Source organism: Panicum virgatum, chromosome 6K (assembly GCF_016808335.1).
Source record: "Panicum virgatum strain AP13 chromosome 6K, P.virgatum_v5, whole genome shotgun sequence".
Taxonomy (NCBI): domain Eukaryota; kingdom Viridiplantae; phylum Streptophyta; class Magnoliopsida; order Poales; family Poaceae; genus Panicum; species Panicum virgatum.
In genome coordinates this window covers 37,851,381-37,873,953 of record NC_053141.1, presented here as the reverse complement: position 1 = coordinate 37,873,953, position 22,573 = coordinate 37,851,381, and the positions used below count along the sequence as shown (strand labels likewise).

At 49.7% G+C, this 22,573-nt stretch overlaps 2 protein-coding genes across 9 annotated transcripts in view; one reads left to right on the top strand and one right to left on the bottom strand.

Moving 5' to 3' along the window:
- Positions 1-22,573, top strand: part of LOC120712504 — a 52,754-nt gene that overhangs the window by 12,928 nt on the left and 17,253 nt on the right. The window contains exon 11 of one of the 4 annotated variants that reach the window (XM_039998298.1): positions 185-409. The exons of the other annotated variants lie outside the window; for them this stretch is intronic. Coding sequence (XP_039854232.1) covers positions 185-321 — 137 coding nt within the window. The 3' untranslated portion in view covers positions 322-409. Of the gene's footprint in view, positions 1-184; positions 410-22,573 lie in introns of those variants that run through there. 4 annotated transcript variants of the gene reach the window in all.
- LOC120712503 lies at positions 336-4,284 on the bottom strand. 5 transcript variants are annotated; one of them, XM_039998294.1, is made up of 3 exons: positions 3,360-4,277; positions 1,458-2,232; positions 336-1,375 (listed from the first exon to the last, which is right to left on the bottom strand). In XM_039998294.1, the coding sequence occupies exons 1-3, from the start codon at positions 3,876-3,878 to the stop codon at positions 1,227-1,229; spliced, it is 1,443 nt and encodes a 480-aa protein (XP_039854228.1). In that variant the 5' UTR covers positions 3,879-4,277; the 3' UTR covers positions 336-1,226. The 5 variants fall into 5 exon arrangements, with proteins under 5 accessions (XP_039854228.1, XP_039854226.1, XP_039854227.1 ...); XM_039998292.1 differs by having other exon boundaries at positions 347-1,375; positions 3,051-4,275; XM_039998293.1 differs by having other exon boundaries at positions 1,294-1,379; positions 1,455-2,232; positions 3,051-4,276.

Genomic DNA, 22,573 nt, shown 5'->3' with positions numbered 1-22,573 from the left:
CAAATAGCCCTCCATCCAAACAGCCCCCTAGGCTATTTTACCTTTAATGCACTTTTCTAATCACTGAAATCCCCCTACAACCGGGTCTAACGAAAGGTGACCTGCCGTGGCCCTTGGTGTGGCTGGCCTGCTGTGCAGAAGCACTAGTCTGATCTGACTCCTCTTGTCCTCGGCACGCTCCCAGGTCCCAGCTCCAGCTTTGTGCATGTGCCTGTTCTAAAGCAGAGCAAGATGGGCAGGGGAGCTCAGCCATCTACGCCGCTCCTGCTCTTCTCCCTGGGACTGGTGCTCCTCTACGGCCTGCTATACTTAATGAATTGAAGCATACAATTCCATACACATATAATTCAAGCATGTGCATATATTATTCAAACACAAGTATAATTTGTAGTACACATGAGACGTCTCATCCGATTGCTTACAGTTTTTAGAGTAATTATTAACGCATTTCATCCTCCCCTGACGAAAAATGAAAGCAGGCTTCCATTGGGACACGAGCAAACCACTCTCTTGCATTGCAGGTGAGGTAAGGAATAAACATCACTGGTAGCTGCTTTCCTGCCGTGGCGGTGGCAGATCCATAGGCATCAGAAAATGTCAAGTGACAACATACCAGGAGATACACCAATGCAGTTTTAGTGTCACTAGACTTCGAACTGAAAACAACACCTGGAGTGTTCCTGAAACGCAGTGACAACTGACAAACACCTTCTAATAAATTTAACAAAGTAAACTTGATATAATCTGCTGGCATAACAGGAGACAACCAACCAAAGTCAGCATTTCAGATAACTAATAGTCCAGATTCAGCAAATACTATTTCACTGCTAGTGCTAAACCTACAAGGCTCTCCAGATCATGCATGTGACACTAGCATTAAGTACATAATGAACCGAAAAAAACACTACAAGCCATAAAACAAATCATGTGCCAACTCATCACGGAATTCATTCATGTTGCTATCTTCAACAAGAGGTTCATCTTCTGGCCATTCGGATTGAGAGGGAATAGGCATTGGTAAATAATTTGCATCCGCATCAGACATAGCAAATTCTCTATCCGCAATTCCGCTCTCTCTAATGAAATTATGAAGAGCCATGCAAGCCACAATTATTCTAGTTTGCTTATGTTCTGGAAATTTTTGCATGTTCAGTAATATCCTCCATTTCATCTTCAAAACTCCAAAAGATCTCTCTATGACATTCCTAATTTGGGAATGTGCATGGTTAAAAGTTTCTTTCATACCTTGTGGCGGGGGGGGGGGGGGGGGGTGGGTGGGTGTTTTTCCATTGCTCTACATGGTACCTTGTACATCTATAAGGTGAAAGGTAGCCTGGCCGGTTTGGGTATCCCGCATCAACCATATAATACTTCCCTACAAAGGCAGGTGCATAATGAGACATGGAGGTATAAGTGAGATTCACAACAATACTTGTATGATAGTTGTAATAGTTTACCTGGTGGTGGATGTGGAAATTTGTGACCATAAGTGGTCATTGCATCTTTAAACACTCTCATATCATGTACTGAACCAGGCCATCCCGACAACACAAAGGTAAATCTCATGTCGAAATCACAAACCGCAAGAACATTCTGTGAGGTTTCATTGTTCCTGTTCAAGTATTGAATCCTCTTACTCTTTCCCACCACAAGCTTTACGTGAGTCCCATCTATTGCTCCTATACAGTTCTTGAAGTGTGGCCAGAAATTTGGATTATCCAAGGTAGGATGCACCTCTGTAAAATCTGGGTCCCTTGGTTTAATCATGTGATGTGCTAACCTAAGGATAGAGGTTAAAACACTGTTAAATGTCCGGCTTATTGTCTCCATAGACCTCCGAAAACGGTCCTCTGCCTGTCTAATTGGCTGTGGTGCACCAACAATCCATAAAAACATTGCAAGAGCCTCTATAGATGTCATTTGTGATGTTGACTGTAAACCATACGACTCGACCAAAGTATTATGCAATCTATTAAATAAAGGCCGCTCAACCCTAAACATTTTGTAGCAAGAGTTATCTCTTCTTAAAGTCCTCTGAACCCATTGTAAACCAGATTCTCCATCCTGTCTTCTTGGCAGTTTAACAAAGTAGTTATCAGAGTACATACCGAAGATAGGGACCATTTGCGCAACAAAATTCTGGGCCATCTTCAAATTCTTGCGACACATGGAAATAATCTCATCCTCACTTGATGATGTGCTGCCTCCATCATCATCTTCTCCCTGACCCATCTGTCCATAGAACATGGAAATATTTTCAGCACACCAGTAAATGGTGATAGCTTCAACCACATGACACAAAGATAATAAGTTCAACCACATGACACAAAGATAATAAGTTCAACCACATGACACAAAGATAATAAGTTCAACCACATGAAATAGATAATAGGTAGACCACACATAATAGTTCAGACTAGTCCAAATTCTGTTCCTTGCACCATTTCTTGAAGTAATTGAACCTAAGCTCAGCACTTGGTAGCCCACAAAAGAATTCCCTTTGGAAGGGATCCTGGAACAGCTTGGCCATTGCAAACACAACATCAGTGCTTTGCTCAATGCCACACTCAAAAGCTAGCTGCTGGCACCTCTTCACTGAATGTGTCTCCTTGTAATCAGCGCGTTTCTTCAATTCCTTATTGTTGACTTGCACGGCTTCCTTGGATGTATTGGCTATGTCCTTGACATACCGAACCATTGGGCTTTTGCTCTTCTTCACTAGACTGTCACAGGTGCTTGTAAGACTGCCAAGGGACCTCTTGCTTTTTTGGCTACTTGAACTTCTAGGTGTTGGTACATTGTCCTCATCCGCTTCTTCTGGCCATGCATCTTCAGCACCTTCCTGCTCCTCTCCATAGTCATCTCCAGGGACAAAGGCAGTGCTTCCATCCACAGTATTACCACGAAACATTTCTTCAAGCTGATCCAAGTTTGCTGGAGGACCCCTCGGCACCCTCTTTAGGTATGGTTTTCCTTGAAACAATCCACAGCCACATAAGGGACTTTGAATCAAATAGGTACGAGAGCACTAAAACATGAGACAAATTTACCTCTAGATGTGGCTTCCAATACTCAGAATCAGCATCAACACTTCCATCTGGGTTTCTCCCTAGACCCGTGTGAATTTGCAAGTAGCACCAGAAGGAGTACGTGCTTTTAAGTATGGCAATCTGATTCTTCAACTGCAATCTGGTATGCAACAATCCAGTTTTTGCAAAATAGCCGTCGGCTATAGCTTGGTACCCTTCACCACTCATTTGACATCCATTATAGTGTCCTGCTCTTACTTGCTCTAGGCACAAAGCTAACAAATAACCATTATTCCTATCAGACCAGTTTGCTCGAGAGCCATTGCTCATCGGAGGGACGCCGGAGCTGCCATATTCCACCTCCTCCCATGCACCTTCATCATCGACGTCGGTGTAGCCGCCGCCGGGTGCTTGCAGAGGGCCGGCGCTCCTAGCTGCACGCCCACCGCGGCCACCACGTCCGTGGGTGCCGCCACAGTTGGAGGAGTTGGAGCTCGCCCGATGGCGGCCCGGTGCCACCGAGGAAGAGTTGGCGTAGCCACGGCCGCCACCGCTTGCCACCGCCGCCAACCCACTGATGAAAAGGCCGCTATTGCCTCCGCTATGGGTAGGCCATGACGGCACGACGTCGTCTTGTCCACCGCGGCTGCCTGCCGCCGAGGATGAAGCGCCAAAGTTCAGGTGATGGGCGCTCAGTGGACATCGAGCCGCCCAGCCGGCCCCTCGCCCCGCACGCTGGTTTGGCACTCCCAGAGAGAGTGGTGCGCGAGGGGGATGGGGCCCGGAGACACGCCCGCGGTCAGCTGCTTCATCATCGTCACCCTGGAGGTAGGCGCCGTACTCCTGCATGTGGGGGAATCCCTCGGCTGCCTGCACCTATGAGTTGAGGTCCAGGATGCCGGACGACGCCATGGCCTCCTGGGGGAAGAAATTGAAGCCGCCCCCATCCATGGAGAAGGAATCAAAGGCGGATCTAGTCCCACGGCGCGTTTTGGTGGCAGGATTTTCGGGCGAAGACGGCGGCGGCGCTAGGCACTCCGGCTGCGCAACTGGGGGTGGTGCTCGCCGACGGGAGGCGGAGGCGGCTGATGGAGGCGGCACGGTTCAGGGAGGCGGCGCGGATGGGGGGAGGTGGCAGCGCTGGGTTCGCCGGCGGCGAGTAGGGCGGCGCGGTTCAGGGGAGAAGAGGGCACATGGCGACGACGATGTGGATGGCAGGCACGGCGCTGGGAGGAGTCGCGACTCACGAACGCGTCGCCCCGGTGGAGGATCCCGTGCGGTGGGATGAGGGAGATAAGGTGGGTCCCGCATGCAAATAGCCCAAATAGCACTAAAATAGCTCACCCGTTTGGCTCCTCTTAGGCTATTTGGGGGTGGGCTAAAAAATAGCACATGGATCCAAACAGGACCAAGGTTGCCTAAGCAATTCCGTTGGGAGTTCGGTTATTTTCATTCGTGGTGGTGCGGGAGCATGGTTATCAATAATTGAAGGTGACAAATTGGATATATGATTTGCATTATTTACAAGTGTTTTGTTAACCTATTTTTTTTCAGACGTCAGGGTGTCTATGCAGGTAGACGATCTCGTGAGAGATGATTTCCGAGTTTTAAACGATGCCTACTCACATATCCACTTTGGATGGCACATGACTATTTGTCCGAATTCACTAGAACGTCTAGGTGTCCAAGCAGGAGTTCAAAACAAGGTTTTGTGGTGTTCCGTGCCTTCCATGCAACCATGTACTTTAGGGTACATCGACAACTTTCTTCGCTAATGTTGATGGAGAGTGTCTCCGGACCGGACGAACACTACAACAGTGAGGAATGCGCACCAAGCGAAGTAGACGACTCGAGAACAACTATGAAGGCTTCGGTCAATTGCCCAAAATTCTCTCTCTATTCAATCTGTCTCACCAATGTACAATGATCCGGGTATTTATAAGTGACGGTTCACCTACCAATCCCCGTAATTTACACGGTAATGCCCTCCAACAACTATATTCCTAGAATATTCCAAGGACAAGACCGTATTATTACATCACAAAGTGGGTCACAGCTGGGCTCCTACTGCCCTGGGCCTACTTTCGGACGTCATCATTGACCTGCTTTGATCTTCGCTGCCTACGACGCAGCTGCCCAAGAAGCTTCACTTCGCAATTCTTAGCATGGCTTCGCCATTGCCGCTTCTATTCCGGAAGCGCCATCTTCGTGGGTCTTCACGTGTCTTCGCTGACGGGCTCAGGTCTTCGCATGGCTTCGCATGAAGTCCTCGCCTGAGGGCTTCGGCTCGTCGCTCGACCCAGAAGACTTGGTCGGCGAACGATCTTCGCTCTGGCTCCGACGGTCCGCGGGCCTTTGGTTGATGGCCAAAGGTGGCGTCCCTAACAGTAGCCCCTCGGAGTCATTGTCCCTCCTTGGAGGGGTGATGACTCCGACTTCTTCTCCCGAAGCGCCACCCTTCGGGCCTCGTCCGATCGCTTCGCGGTCCGACGAGGGCAGAACCTCATTGAATCGCCTGTTGAACAGTGGACAAGACATCGAGGCGTCATAAGTGCATTAATAACTAAGTTAAAAGGTTTGACTTTTTTCCTTCAACGCGGCGAACGAGGCCCCTGCTGCGAACTGCAGATGTTGCCCCTCCGCGCGCGCTCATCCTGTAAAAAGCATGAAGGACAAAAAGGACTTTGCACATCCTCACTCCCACCCTATAAAGGTGAGGGCGCGCGGACGGGGGAGGCACGCTCTCTTTGGTTGCTGCTCTGAACTCTCTTGTTCTCTTCTGCCTTGGTATCTCTTCGACGTGAGCTAGCAAAGCCTCTGCTCCTTTCCCTTCATTAGCACCACGGCGACTTCATCCGATCCCGCCATGGCTCCGAAGAAAACCAAAGCTTTGCCTACCACCTTCTTCGGTCCGACGAAGATGTCTTGGGCCATGTTAGAGGACATGGAGAAAAGAGGTGTACTCTCTCCTGGCCTCGGACGAGTCCCACTGAAGACGGAGGTTTACACGAAGCCCCGTGACGATGAAGTGGTCGTCTTCAAGGTTTTCTTCCCGGCTGGGCTTCGCTTTCCCCTCGACCGCGCTGGTATCGACATCTTCGCTCGGTACGGCGTCTTTCTTCACCATATGACCCCGAACTTCTTCGCTTGCATCAGCCTCTTCATGTGGTTGTCGAAGACCTGCCGCATTGCCCCGACCCCTGAGAACTTCGCTCGGGTGATGCGGTTCCATTATCAGCCGAAGACCATCTTCGTGCGGGGCTTCGACTAAAAGTCGACAGAGATGGAGACCCAGTATGGGTGTTATACCTTCGCTTTCCAGCAGACCGCTCCCAGCCCCGTGGGGGCGTCGAAGAACAAATGGCTAGGGGATTGGTCTTCGTTTTGGTTCTATCACAAGGTGCCCCTCGACCCTGCCACAAAGCGCCACCCTCTGGTGACCCGGAAACTTGGCAATCTGGGTGACACCCCGAAGGTGGACGCGGACCACGTGCCCTCCAATGAAGCATACCTGACAATCCTTCATAGGTGTCGAAGGTACTAAGCATGTGCGACATCACAGAAGAGTTCGTGGCGTGCGGGTGCTTCCCCGTGAGGGAGGGCTGGACCGTGTCCTCATGGGCTCCGCCGGAGAAAGAAGTTTACGGGCTTCCAATGCCCAACTTCAGTGAAGTCTTCGGGCTTCAAAAGGAATGTGAGTTTTTTTTTATCGAAGACGTGACAATTTTGCCTTCGGCTTGCAGTGATTGATGCCGCGGAGGTGGAGACCCGTGCCGATGAGATACTTGGTCCCGTGTATGGGACCGAGTATGACTTGTTGCTGTCGAAGCTCGCCGGTACGCGAGGAAATCAGGTGTTCTCCTTCTTCGAGATCGAAGCCCCGCAGCGCGCCGCTGAGGCCCTGCTCGCCGTACAGGAAGCGGCGAGCAAGACTGGAGGCACCGGTGGCGACATCGCCACACTCGAGAAAATGAAGTGGAAGAAAGGGGGTGCTGGCCCTGGCGGAGCGATTACCTGAAGCTGCTGGATATGTTGACTTCGTCTCCCCTTCGCAGCACCGGGGAATCCGAGGACGACGGGGGCAAAGGGAGCCCTGTCGTCGCTGCTCGGCCTCTCGTCGCCGCTCAGCCTCTCACGGCCGTCGCTCCTACGTCGAAGCCATCTCTAATCTTGGAGTACAGCGCGATGGAGCCGGAGAGCGATGACGAGCTTGCACGCGAGGTCGAGTCCGCCCTCGCTGACCCAAGACTCCCTCAAATCACTACTCCCGCGGCCCCTTCTTCGGCTACATCGACTTCTTCAAGCTCGACGTCTTCGTCAAGCGGCGAGGATGTTGAGGGGCGCTGGTCTGGTGCCAAGAGGCAGGTTGCAGCCTCGGAAATGGGCACAACCATCGGCGCCACCAGCGAAGGCGGAAAACTCCCTGCAGCTGGGTCACCCGACCGGAGGCCCGCAACGTCCACCTCGACGGAGAGCAGCAGCTATCATGTGAGCATCTCCAGCCCTGCCGAGGTGGCTACCGCTCTCGGGATGCTAGAGGCGAAGCTGATCGAGGGCAACATCGTTGGCAGCCTACGATTCTCCATCAACGACCGGGGGAGAAGATTCCTTGCTGAAGCTGGCTCCTCTTTTGGTTTCCCCCTCATGGAGAGGCGCCTGATGGCCTCGGGGGTGAGCCAGATCCTCCAGGATGTCGAAGACTTTTCCTTAAAGGCCTTCGTCGCGTCCCGCTTTGCCTCCCGACAACTGAGGATCGACAACAAGCGCGCCTTACAGTTGGCGGGAGTGGAGGAGCATGTGGCCAGCCTTGAGAAGGAGAAAGATGCTCTGGAAGAAGCTCTTGCGGCCGCCCACGCAGAGGCCAAGAAAAATTCCGAAGCTGCCGAAGCTGCCCGTCAAGACGCCCGCGCGGTGGAGGAAGCCAAAATTAACGCCGAGAAGGCAAAAGTCGAGGCTGATGAGGCCCGAAAACTTGCCGAAGCTGCGCGCGCCCGCGGGAAGGAAAATATACAACGATGGCACCGCGCCATCTGCACCTCCTCCGATTTGGTGCAGGCTGATCTGCATGGTCTTCTCGAGAAGTTTGGCCTTGAGCTCCTGAGATGTCACAAGATGAGAACGTCGAAGTGTCCGAGCTCTTCCGCTGGATTCGCTCTTGTTTGGCGATGGCTGATTCTGGGGCAGAATTCAAATGCGAGCTGAGCGCCACCATGGCTGCGCGGACGCTCAGCGCGGCCGTTTGTAGCTTGCTTCCTGCGGAGAGCTGCTCTTCGACGGGCATCTTGAAGGCTCAGCTTCGACTTCTACGAGACCCATCTTTCCAATGGCCTTCTGATGAGTCCGGCCCAGGTGGGATTGGATGAAAAGCCCGACACTGATCTGGATTCCCTGAATCCTGCATCCTTATCACCGGCATCCGAAATTATGACACACCGATCTGGCCTACAACACCACTAGGGCCTCTTGTTGTGCCTCGTCAATCTTAGCACCACATTTAGGTGCACCCACTAGGGGATAGGCCCAATCTCCCTAAAAGACTAGTGGGTGTGCCGGAGTGGGTGCTAAGATTGCCGAGGCACAACAAGAGGCCCTAGTGACGTTGTAGGATGGATCGGTGCGTCGTAATTTCGGATGCCGGTGCTAAGATTGCGGGATTCGGGGAATCCGTATCGGTGTGTCGGGATTTTCATCCAACCCCACCTGGGCCGGACTCATCACCTTCGCTGGATTCTTTGCGCCCCGATGCCCTTCCTGCGCTGCCGAAGAACATTGCCAAGAACTTCGCTAAGTACTTCCCCGAGAAAGGCCGGGGACTCGTTGGCTTAGAGCTGGAACGAATGAAAGATAAGGTACCCCTTCGCTTTTTTCAGAGTTGATTGTCTTTGTTTTCCTTCTGCTAACTGACAGGTTTGTCTTTTTCCAAATCCAAGAAAAAGCGGAGATCTTCGCTCGAGGTGTGCTTTTCGAAGCAGATGCTGGCAACTTGCGCAGCGGCGCTCCCGGAAGTGGCGGAGGCGAGGCCCCCGGGCAGGACGAAGGCGGAGCGCCCGGAGGGCAAGAGGATGGCGCGTCGAAGACTGGGGAGGTGTGAGAGACGAGGGCCGAGTGATTTTGTTGTCTTTTGTCTATTGTGCTTAAACAAAACATTATTGTATCTAACACCTTCGGTATCTGCGCAGGACCCTGCGTTGGCCCCTACGCGGATTACTGAAGGTATCGTTCCCTGGCATCTGAACCATGAGAATTTTTATGTTTCTGGCTTAACTTGGGCGAAGATTCATGCCCGTCACCCTTGGCTTTCGTTCGAAGACTTCTGGTCGGACCGAAAACTTATATATGAATACCGCAACACCAACACGAAGCGATTTTTCACTGAATTCCAGCGTGATCCCGAGAAACACTCTGAGATTCTTGCCGAGCACAGGCTTCGTCACGAAATAAAGCGGCTTCTAGACACTGATAGGCCTTATAGTACACCAATGGGCCTTCTGGAGCCGAAGCCGGAGCCCGTGGATGAAGTACCGACGCCGCACGAATTCATGTATCGTCGTAAAGGTGTTTTTGACAAGGAGTCCGCTTAATGTTGCGTTGTCCTCACTTGCAGGGGAGGACTTTGAAGCATTTCTTCGCCGAACTGCCGTAGAAATTTTAGATCACGGGGTCCGCGAAGTCATATCTGAATTGGACCGCATTATCTTCGATGAAGAAGCCTCAACTGTAACTGTATGATTTGTTGTGTCTTCTCACCTTTGTGCGAAGTGTATGTTTATATTTTAACAAAACCTGTACTTTGTAGATGCAATGAATGTGTTCTTTCCCGTTTACCCTTCGACTGTGTGAAAATATGCGTTGAGAAGCGCCACCCCCCCTTTTGCGCGGGCGATAGGGTGAACGTGTTTTGTTTTGTTCATCGGTGCCGCTGTCGCGCGCGAATTTGTTTTTGTGAAGCACCACCCCCCCTTCGCTCTACTGGCGGGGGCCGATGAACTATTATTTTGCGATTTGGAGAAGACTCGCCACCCCCTTCACTTTTGCTCGAAGAGGAGGTTTCTCGGCTTTTAGGCCTTCGATGGGTGGTTTCTGGCTTTTCAGCTCAAGAACTTCGCACCCGACTTGACTTTTGTGCCTTAGGCTTTTTGCTCGTAAGGTCTTCGTTAGGTGGTTTCTTTCTCTTTAGCTCAAGAAACTCTCACCTAGCATTCGGCTTTCGCACGATAGGACTTTCCTGCCTTAGGCTTTTCGCTTGTAAGGTCTTCGTTAGGTGGTTTCTGGCTCTTTAGCTCAAGAAACTCTCACCTAGCCTTCGGCTTTCGCACGATAGGACTTTCCTGCCTTAGGCTTTTCGCTCATAAGGTCTTTCCACCCTTCGCGTTTGATGCGAAGGGATTTATTTCTAATTTCTTCGGAAGTGAAGCCAAGGGGTGCGAAGCCCCAATTCAGCGTTGCGCCCCGTGCTTACTTCTTTCAAGCGTCTGTTGTCGGTCAAAACCCACCGGCGAGTAGCGACAGGCAGCCGGGGCGCTGGCTGGCACCGGTCCCTCGTTCAACGGCCCAGATCCTGGCACACGCCGACACTTCTGGAGATGCAGGGCGTGCCACCTGACCTATACCTAATTAGGAAGGTACAAACGTGCTCTCGATGGTTTGCCTGCATGCACAAACACGTGTAAACATTAGTTCGAGCCGTGGTCGGCTCCCCGGGACGACTCTTGCATCGGCTTTAAAGAGCCGATCGAGTCCCGGTGTCAGATCGGATCTGCATATCTGGATGTTAATAGATAAAGCAAATAACTGCAAAAACTGCTTCAATTAGATCTAGTTAATCCAATCCACGACGGTAAAAGCTTCACTGCTAGATCGGAACATCATACACGTAATTAGGCCTAACGAGCGTAATAGATAACCAAACCTTAACCAGAAAAGAGGCCTAAGAATAAGCGAAAGCCAATTCCCGGATCAATCCCTATTAAGATCAAAGCAAAGCATCTAATACGTCGCCGGATCGTCAAACCCGTTTGCAAGGCCTAACCTAGCAGATATTAAGCCGATTCTTAAGTATAAGAACAAACCATAACAGATTAGATCTACTAGATAAAAAAGAAGCAGGGTGTTATCTCTATGCGATTAATTCCTATGCAACGAGAATTAGCGTAAGATTAATACATGATCACGCAGAGATAACATGACATTCGTAGATGATAAACAACAAGAGCATGATAGATCTACTAAAGGTCATGCTACGAATATCAGGATAACTAGCACTACTCGCCATAAAAAATGCTTCAGTACGAGTAATACAGAGGTAAAAGCAAGAACAATGCTGCCCTGATCACAAGAAGTGATCAAGGCAGCATGACGCTTACTTGGATGAAACCCTAGGATTAGTGGTGGCGGTGCGTCGAGAATTGTTGTTGCGAGACGTGATGTCGTTCTCTCTTCTTTACGAATATCATAGTGTACATATTTATAGTCCGGAGACTTGGAAAACAATATAAACCAACGTGTCCAAATCGGACTCTATCTCTAACCCAAACTGAACTAAATCTAAGATACATGGCCCACATGGCCCAAATACTCACGCAGGAGCCGATTCACAAGCCTTCTTTAATTCCTGCTTTAAGCCCAACTTACTCGCGGCCCATTAATTAATCCTGTTAATTTATGGCGATAACACATGCCCCCCCAAGTTTCAAAGTATGAATGCTTTGAAACTTTGTATAGTCGATGCCTCAATCTGCATGATGGACTCGGCGCCTCGGCTCTTCTGATGCTGCTCTTCTGATAGCTGATGCTTTACTGATAGCCGACGCAAAGAGACGAATCGACTTTACTCCTCCTGCTAAATAACTTGGATCTTTCGAACAGAAAATAACTTCACTCCTCAAATGATTCTCTCAAATCGCTCAATGTGTATGATTCCTCACCAAAGCATTATATTGCCTCCTTTCTCCCTATCTCTAGTATGGCTTTTTGTGGAGTTCAGGGTAGGGAATGAAGAGGTAGCATATTCGGGCCGCACATGTTGCAAAGTCAAAAACCGGATCCAATAGAGAAAGCAAGTCATACAATCAGATTAAGATGTGCATGTGTGTGGAATTTTTGTGGCTGGAACTCGCATCCCCCTTTTGCAGAACTCTCCCTTTTATCTTTTGCTGAGATATGAGCTATCTTTCATTTTTCTTTCTTTTTTTTTCTTCTCATGCTTTTTGGGGCACAAACATTTATATTTTTTTCTTTTTTTACATAGCCCAAATCTTTCTACATGATGAATATAAAGGGTTCTGTCAAAAAAGGAATGGAGCATTTTTATGGATGGAAGGCATATACTTGCGTAACTTCCAGTGTAGAAGTCAGCATATGAGTGGTTGAGTACATGGAGTGTACGTGATCTTGATCTTAAAAATATGAAGCGAATCTCACAAGGATCACAAAGAATTTGACAATGCTCAATGCAAACACAAGCAGCATATGTATAAATGTTTTAAATGTGTATATATGGCTCTGGTAGGAATTTAGCATATCACTGAGGAGCTAAGCTATTTAAATTCAAAATTCTGAAGTATTTTGCAGTAAGAAATAAAGTTTGCTCGTCATACCGGTATCAGCAGTGTTGGCAGCATCGGCAATTTGTTGGTGATCTCCTGTAGCTTCCCGATGCTCTCAACAATTGGTCGATAGAATAGATCCTGCTCTTTTTTTATACGCTGGAGGTGATGGCAACGCATCGGCTTTCCTCACTGTCCCTTGAGGCGATGGCAACATATCAGCTCCCCACACTATTCCTGGAGGTGATGGATTTCAACTCAATGTGTTGGCCTTTTATAATACAACCAGATGGATTTCATCGGCTCTTGTTATTCGCCTTCCCACATGCTCAGGAAATATTTCTTGAGGTGTTGGCCATTGACGGCTATAGGAAACTTGACACCGTCTAATTCTTCAAGCATGTATGCATTTCCAGGCAGGACCTGATCAACCTTATACGGCCCATGCCAAGTTGGAGACATTTACCATACTTCCTATCTTTAGTTCCCAATGGTAGCACTGCCTCCCAAACCAAGTCTCCAACCTGGAAATCTTTTGGCTTGACCTTTTTGTTGTATGCACGAGCAACTTTGGCCTTGTTTTCCTTGATCTTCTCAAGTGACCAAAGTCTTAGCTCTGTGAGATCCTCCACATTGTCGCTCATCAAGGCTGCATACTCCTCAGCCGACAGATCATTCTGAAACTCAACACGCCTCGGTCCGGCCGTGATTTCCCATGGCAACACAGCATCTTGACCATAGACCAGATGGTATGGTGATGTCTTGATGGATCCGTGACACGAAATACGATATGCCCACAAAGCCTCTGACAACACCTCATGCCAGTGCCTAGGATATTCATCGATCTTCCTTCTGATCAGCTTGATAAGGCTCTGGTTGGATGCTTCAGTCTGTCCATTAGCCTGGGCATAATATGGGGATGATCTGATCAGCTTGAACCCCGTGTCATCGACGAACTTCCTAAATTCCTCCGATATAAAGACCAATCCTCCATCGATCGTAATGGTCTGGGGAATCCCGAACCTATGAATGATGTGCTCTTTAACGAAACTGATCACATCTTTCGATGCCACCGACCTCATGGGTACCGCCTCCACCCATTTCGTGAAATAATCCGTGACAGCTAACACCCATTGGTGACCTTTGCTGGATGGCGGGTTGATCTGGCCAATCATATTCATGGCCCAACCCCTGAACGGCCATGGCTTAATGATAGGATTCATTACTGATGCCGGCACCATCTGAATCTTGCCGAATCTCTGACATGCCTGACATCCCTTGTAATATTTAAAGCAATCCTCAAGCATGGTAGGCCAGTAATATCCCAATCGCATAATCAGCCACTTCATCTTATGAGCCAATTGATGAACCTCATGCAAGAGCCGATTCAACTCCGAAGGCCCCAGACATTTAAGCAGCAGTCCTTCCAAAGTCCTGTAGAACATATCGTTCCCTATCAGAACATACTTCATTGCTTTGAGTCTTATCCTTCTGGGTGCCCTCTGAGCCGAATCCTTCAAATAATTGAAGATATCGGCTCTCCAATCTGCAGGTTCTAGAAACTGAACCTCTACATCTACCCCATCGGCTGTTTTCTTGTATCCGGAAGCCATCTGTGCCAAGTCATTGGCTTCATTGTTCAAAGTCCTACGTATCCAGTGAAAATTAATGTACCTGAATTGTGAAATCAACTCACGGCACTGCATCCATATCGGAAAAAGAGCCTCGCTCTCACATCTGTATTCTTCCGTGAGCTGAGAAATCACCAGTTTCGAATCCCCAAAGATTTCCACTACTTCTGCACCAGCTTGCAGGAGTAATTCCATCCCCTTGTGAACGGCCTCATACTCTACTAAATTATTGGTGCATGGAGTGGTCATCCTGATGGAAAAGGAATAAGTCGCCCCTTGAGGCAATACCAAAAGAATTCCTATACCGCACCCATCATCACATGCCGATCCGTCGAAAAACATGGCCCATGGACGTATGAAAAGTGCAGCCACATCAGTGCTGATCCTGTCTGCAATGAGATCTGCCAATGCCTGTCCCTTGACTACCTTTGCCGGTTGATATCAGATATTGAACTATGACAGCGCGAAAATCCACTTTCCGAGTCGGCCTTTCAGAACAGGAGCCGACAGCATATGCTTTATGACATCCGATTTGCAAATAACAATTGTTTCTGCCGAGAGCAAAATATGACGAAGCTTTGTATATGTAAAGAATTTTCAATCTCAGGGTACCTGGTCTCGGAATCCAACATGCGCCTGCTAAGGTAGAACACAACCCTTTCCTATCCGTCATGCTTCTGAACCAGCACCGAGGCGATGGAGGTGTCGCCTACGAATAAGTATACGTAGAAGGGCCTGTCTTGCTGTGGAGGAACAAAAACTGGAGGCTACGACAAGTATTCCTTGATTTCGTCGAAAGCTAGCTGCTGCTCTACCCCCAGTGAAATTCATCATCGGACTTGATTTTCACGAGACCCATGAATGGCTCGATACGTCCGGACAGATTGGAGATGAATCGTCTGACAAAGTTGATTTTGCCGATGAGCTTCTGCAACTCCTTCTTCGTAGTAGGCGGCCTTATTGTCCTTACAGCTTCTTGACTTTTGAGGCCGATCTCGATCCCTCGCTCATGTACCAGGAATCGTAAGAACTGACCGGCCGATACACTAAAGGCGCATTTCTTCGGGTTCATTCTGAGCCCAAACCTCCGAGTCCGCTCCAATACCTTACGCAAATCTTCCAGATGTCCCCCAGCCGATGTGGACTTGACCACGACATCATAAATATAGATTTTTACCAGTTTGCCGATGAGATTATGAAAAATGTAATTCATGGCGCGTTAATATGTCGCACCGGCATTTTTCAATCCAAAGGTCATAACCAAGTACTCGAACAAGCCGACCGCGCCTGGTACTCTGAATGCGGTCTTGCTTATATCCTCTGGGGCCATGAAGATCTGGTTGTAGCCGGCATTACCATCCATAAAGCTCAGCATTTTGTGACCGGCAGCTGCGTTGATCAATGTTTCTGCGACGGGCATCGGGTACTCATCCTTTGGCGTTGCTCTATTGAGGTCTCTGAAATCCACGCAGACTCGCCATCGGCCATCCTTCTTTTGTACAGGGACCACGCTGGAGATCCATTCTGCATACCGACATGGCCTGATGAACCCTGCGTCCAACATCTTTTGCACTTCTTTCTTAACCTCCTCTAGGATTTAGGCCTTCATCTGTCGTGCTCGTTGTTGAAATGTCCGAAATCCTTTCTTAAGCGGGAGCCGATGTTCGACGATGCTTCTATCTAGACTAGGCATTTCAGTATAATCCCAAGCGAAACAGTCCCGGTATTCTTTCAATAGTGCTATCATCGGCTCACGCAGGCTCGGGTCTAACCTTTTGCTGATAAATGTTGGTTGCGGCTTATCCCCGGGACCTATTTCGACTTCCTCCAAATCGTCAGATGATGTAAACCCGTACCCCAACTTGCCGTCGCCTGAAAAATAAACTGTGGACACTGGCAACTCGTCGTCATCTGCCACGTCGACAGCAAATACGGAGAGATAACAAAAGAAAATTTTCGGCCGACCACACGGGCTGGCCGTTTCTGTATTACCATTCGAAACTGAATGCTCATTAACTAACCAACTGCCAGAGCAGGCTATTGTTTGGTCATAATGTAACAGTTTCAACTCCAAATAAGAATTATCTACCTTTTGGGGCCGGTCGCTGGGACCGGCCTCTCTATACCTGCTAAATTCCGTAGCGTGCCAGGATGTGTTTATTCTGTGAGGCCAGTGGATAAGACCAGCCTCAATCCAATTTTGTCACTTCGATCTGATCACAGTCTTCTAGCACAATCCCTGAGATCGGCTCTTGTCCTTCCCGTCCCAGGCGTTCATGTCTGCGAGCGAAACCTCGCTGGAGTCATCTGCACGGACCACCTCCACTTCGTCGCCATCCCATTGAACCAAACACTGGTGCATTGTGGAAGGAACACAACAATTGGCGAGAATCCAATCCCTCCAAAGCAGCACTGTGTACGTACTCTTACTGTTGACGATGAAGAACGAAGTTGGGACGGTCTTGCGGCCAATTGTTAACTCTACATTGAGGACGCCCTTTGCCTCCGATGGCTGCTCGTTGAAATCATTGAGCATTACGTTGGTCTTGATAAGGTCACCAGCAGAACGACCCAATCGGCGCAGCACTGAATACGTCATTAAATTAACTGCGGCGCCAGTATCGACCAACATCCTGTTCACAGGCTTGCCGTCGATGAGGCCCTTGAGATATAACCCCTTCAGGTGTTTGTAGCTTTTCTCCCTGGGCTTCTCGAAGATGGTCGGCTGGGGGCCAAGATCGAGCTGTGCGACGGCCAACTCCTCCGGTTGGGGCGCCCGAAACTCTGATGTGAGCACGAACACCATATTCACATCAGCCGATGGCTTCTCATCGGCTTTTGGCTACTTAGGGCGCCACTCCCTCCTTTGAGGGCGCCTTTCCACCCTTCGCGGGTGCCTGACTTGCTCCGCGAGATCCGGACGCGCTTTCCTCAGCACGTCGAGGTACCTTGCTTCCGCCTCTTCGAGATTGCGTAAGCGCTGCACTCTGCGCTTCTGCGAGCGACTGAGTCCGTCAGGACACCATCGTGGACAATGATACTTATCCTCTCCTTCGAGCTCAAGATCATCCCTGGATGGCCGCTCAACAAGGTCGTCGTGACGTGCTTTGCGCCCCAAGCGCCGGAACACCGACGTCTCGCCTGACTGGCGTCCCCGAGGCCTACACTCCAGGCAATCATCGATAGTAGGCAATCGGCTCATGCCGGAATTCCAACAGTACCTGAAGAACGGGCAATGCCAGTGGTCACGCACATCCTGGCGCCTCCCCAGCGTTCTCCCCGCGCGGTGCTCGTACTCCTCCTCTTCCGATTCATACCGGCGACGCAGCTTGTACTGATACCCGTATTTTTCAAGAAGCCGATTGAAAGCTGGGAGTTGATTGCGGATGTGACGCACTTGTTCTTCAGTAATATGTTGCTGCTCCGACTCGTCTTCATCCTAGGGCCGTTTGCCAGAATCGGCCTCTTTAAACCTCTACTCGTCACGGCGGCGTATGGGTCCCGTCATGTTAATCTGGAACGCAAAATTCTGGCCCTCAGGTCTAAGATCCGACAGCTCCACCACGTAGCCTGTGGGAACGGTTGACTATCAACCTTCATCATGTGTTGGGCCAGAATTAATCGGCCTTGCTCAATAGCTGATTGGATCTGCCGACGCAGCTCCTTGCAGTCATTCGTGGCATGGGTGAACGAGTGGTGCCACTTGCAGTACGGCATCCCCTGCAGCTCTTGCGTCGTTGGCAGCTTGTGATTCTCTGGGAGCTTCAACTGCTTTTCCATGAGCAGTGAGTCGAATATCTGCTCTGCCTTGGCCACGTCAAAATCAAAGCCCTTCACAAGCCCCTTCTGTTTGACCCACTTGCACGGGACGGAGTTTGCCCCCGGGTCCACTCTGCCACAGCCACTTCTTGTTCCCCGCTAGAATCATCAGAATCATCTGCTTGGGCCATATTCACATGGCGCTTGAATTTTTCCTGGTATAGCTCAGGGTGATAGTGTTCATACGTCGTGAGCTTCTGTACCATGTGCGCCAGTGAGGTGAATTCCAACTGAAAAGCCAGATCCTTGATCGGCTTAGCGAGCCCCAGAACTGCCAAATCGACTGCCTCCTTTTCTTTGATGCGCGATGAGTAGCATCGATTCTTAATCTCTTTGAAGTGCTGCACGTACTCCGACACGCTTTTCCCTCGCTTCTGCTTGACTTGGGCGAGGTCGGCAATCCCGGCTTCAGTAGCCTCTGTGTGATACTGGGTGTGGAACTGATCTTCCAGCTGTCTCCAAGTGCGGATCGAATCTGGGGCCAATGATGTGTACCATCCAAAGGCTGAGCCCATGAGAGACTGGCAGAAGAACCGGACCCTCAGAAGATCCGATACTGAAATCATCCCGAGCTGCGTTAGGTATCGGCTCACATGCTCGATGGAGCTGGCCCCTTCTGACCTGCTGAACTTGGTGAACTCCGGGAGCCGATACTTGGGTGGCAACGGGATCAAGTCGTTGTCGCTTGGGTACGGCTTGGAATAGCCGATCGCCTTTCTCTTGGGCAGAATGCCGAACTGGTCCCTTAGTATTGCGCTGATCTGTTCCACACTAAGAACTCCTAGGGCCGAGGGCTCATAACTCAGCCCGGTAGCGTACTTCGCTAGCCATGCTTGTTTCTCCGCATCTGTCCCTGAAGCTCCTGTACTCACCAACTGTCCCGCGCGTGTTGGGTTGATGTTGTCAGGTATGTACACGCACGTGTAGTCGTGTGGGATCTCCTTAGGCGGCTCGCTCAGGAACTGGCCCTCCCCGGGATCACTGCCGATCTTGTAGATGACGTAGATCGGCGAACTCTGCGGCCCTGGAGTTGTGAGCTAGTATGGCAATGGCGGCCAAGACTGAAGTGGGGCCTCTCCCCTGTGACTCCCCAGGATTTGTCCTGATGGGGAGTACTGGTTCTTGATCACCTCCTAGACGCGATGTGCCACACGCTCGAGCTCGTTCACCAGGTTTTCTGAGTGCCGATGAAGTGAGTGAGCCACCATGTAGTTCATCTCCTGGCACAGGGCCCTGGTGCGCTCCTCTGATGGTACGGATAGGTCGGCGTTGTCGAGAGCGCCTTAGGGTGAGTACCCCTTCCACCTGATGCCGTGGCTGCGGGTCCTCTCAAAATAGCTGATGAGATCGGCTTCGAACTGAGCTTTGACCTCATCATACTTCTGCTAGTGTTCGGGGGTCAGCTCTTCATACATGACAGGGTTGGTGACCGGCGGAACCGACGCTTGGTTCTGAGGTCCAGTCATCCCGGCGGTGGACGTTGTTGCTGATGAAGGTCCCACTGGGCGTGCCAGAATGTGTTGTCGGTCAAAACCCACCGGCGAGTAGCGACAGGCAACACGAAGAGCCGGGAGGCTACCGGGGCGCTGGCTGGCACCGGTCCCTCGGTCAACGGCCCAGATCCTGGCACACGCCGACACTTCTGGATATGCAGGGCATGCCACCTGACCTATACCTAATCAGGAAGGTACAAACGTGCTCTCGATGGTTTGCCTGCATGCACAAACACGTGTAAACATTAGTCCGAGCCGTGGTCGGCTCCCCGGGACGACTCTTGCATCGGCTTTAAAGAGCCGATTGAGTCCCGGTGTCAGATCAGATCTGCATATCTGGATGTTAATAGATAAAGCAAATAACTTCAAAAACTGCTTCAATTAGATCTAGTTAATCCAATCCACAACGGTAAAAGCTTCACTGCTAGATCGGAACATCCTACACATAATTAGGCCTAACGAGCGTAATAGATAACCAAACCTTAACCATAAAAGAGGCCTAAGAATAAGCGAAGCCGATTCCCGGATCAATCCCTATTAAGATCAAAGCAAAGCATCTAATACATCGCCGGATCATCCAACCTGCTTGCAAGGCCTAACCTAGCAGATATTAAGCTGATTCTTAAGTATAAGAACAAACCATAACATATTAGACCTACTAGATAAAAAAGAAGCAGGGTGTTATCTCTACGCGATTAATTCCTATGCAACGAGAATTAGCATAAGATTAATACATGATCACACAGAGATAACATGATATTCGTAGATGATAAACAACAAGAGCATGATAGATCTACTAAAGGTCATGCTACGAACATCAGGATAACTAGCACTACTCGCCATAAAAAACGCGTCAGTACGAGTAATACCAAGGTAAAAGGAAGAACAATGCTGCCCTGATCACAAGAAGTGATCAGGGCAGCATGGCACTTACTTGGATGAAATCCTAGGATTAGGGGTGGCGGTGCGCCGAGAATTGTTGTTGCGATTCGTGATGTCGTTCTCTCTTCTTTATGAATATCATAGGGTACATATTTATAGTCCGGAGACTTGGGAAACAATCTAAACCAACGTGTCCAAATCGGACTCTATCTCTAACCCAACTGAACTAAATCTAAAGATACATGGCCCACATGGCCCAAACACTCACGCAGGAGCCGATTCACAAGCCTTCTTTAATTCCTACTTTAAGCCCAACTTGCTCGCGGCCCATTAATTAACCCTGTTAATTTATGGCGATAACAGCGTCATTGCTTGCTTTTTGCGCCGATGACTCCCCTCTTCGCTTGGTGAAGAGGGATAGACGCTTCGGCGCCTCCTGCAAATGGTTGTGGCTTCGATACTATCTTTTTGCGGGGGCCTTGCTTATATTTCACAAAGGGTTACACAGGGTTCCGCCTCGTTAAAAACCTCACACCTTCGGCGCCCAATTTGAACGTTCGAAGGCTTCCCCCGTGAGGAAAAGAGTACGATTCCTTCGGTACATCGTGCGAATCTTCACAAACGGAAATAAAATTTGCATTAAGAAAAACTAAACTACGAGCCCCTTCGGTTATTTTCCTCCAGCAGCGTTTACATAGTTCCTACACATAGTACTTTTGTAGCATGTCCTTCTTCCATGAGTATGGGTCTTTGGCCCCCTCCAGTGTGCGAAGTCTGCAAGCTTCTGGCCTCGCCATAGAAGCGACGATGAATGGGCTTTCTGAAAGGCCCTTGTTTGGTTTTGGTAATTGAGTGACAACTTAGGTGGACTAATAAGTGTTTATGTTGAGATACACAGGAAATTAGTCCACACAAAGACACTAGTATGAGCAACATGTGCCATGGTGGAGAAATGGCTAAGGGATTGATGCTATGCTCATATAGTGTGATCGAGGAGCTCATTGCATATGAGACATGACATGGAGTCATGTGACCAAAGTGGAGAAGATCAAGACAATGCTTGGCTTGATGGACCGGTTGCAATGGAGAAGGGCAAGTCAAGGCTTTGAAGCGATGGACCGCGAGGCGGTGAAGCTTGGGCAAGATTTGGCGCCAATGGACCGAGGCAACGGTGAAGAGCGAGCAAGGTCAAGATCGATGGACCAAAGAGGTCATGTGATGATATGGAGTGGATCATATCATTCAAGGAAGATCAAGCCAAGTGTTGACTCATGAAGATGATCAAAAGGCTTGATGGAGTTTGGTGCTTGTGTGGCATCAATATTTGGAAAGATGAAATGGAATGCGCAAGGCAAAGGTATGACTTGTAGGGCATTTCATTTCACCGGTCAAAGGTTGTGTAGAGAAGTGCATGACCGGATTTAGGATAGATGGCCGTTCTATCAAGAGGGGCAAACTTGTTTGCATATCGGTCATCTAGTGCCACTTGAGTGATCTAACATTGCAATGTAGCTAGGATCGAGTGGCGTGGTAAGATCAAGTGAAAATCCTTTGAAAATGATTGTGAAATGCTAACACACATGCACATGGTGTTGTTCACGTGGTTGTGTTGGCACATTTGCAAAGGAGAAAGAGTTGGAGTTGATGTTGATCAACATTGGGAAGTAAGAAAGGTTTTTTGGTGTTCTCCGGAAATTAGGTGGCTCTTGGAGTGGAATACTGCTTTGATCCATTGTGTTTTGGATCAAGTATTCAGTTGGGTTGTGTAGCCCTCTGAATTAGCTTTCCATAGAGTCCAAGATCACCTAATTTGGACATCGGAGCTAAGAGTTTTGGCCGTTTTACCGAGGTACATTTCTGCTGGAAATAGACCTGCGGACGGTCCGCTAGACCTGCGGACGGTCCGCCCATGAGTGGCGGACGGTCCGCCGTTATCTCGGTTGAGCTCAAACAGAACCGTTTTTGGCTCTGTGGGTGGTCCAAAATGACCTGCGGACCGTCCGGTCCATGAGGGCGGACGGTCCGCCTTTAAAAGCTGAAACGGGCGCAGAAACTTGGTTGTTCTGTCTTGGGTGCCCAAAATAACCTGCGGACCGTCCGGTCCTTGGGGGCGGACGGTCCGCCTCCTACTGAAATTTCTGGGACAGAAACACTGCGGTTTCTGTGTGCGCTCA

Coding starts and splice junctions, on each gene's coding strand:
- LOC120712503 (XM_039998292.1), bottom strand. CDS start 3,878: ATGCAGGAGTACGGCGCCTACCTCCAGGGTGACGATGATGAAGCAGCT. Junction 2,233..3,050: donor ATTGGAAGCCACATCTAGAG/GTAAATTTGTCT, acceptor TTCTATGGACAG/ATGGGTCAGGGAGAAGATGA. Junction 1,376..1,457: donor ATTTCCACATCCACCACCAG/GTAAACTATTAC, acceptor CTGCCTTTGTAG/GGAAGTATTATATGGTTGAT.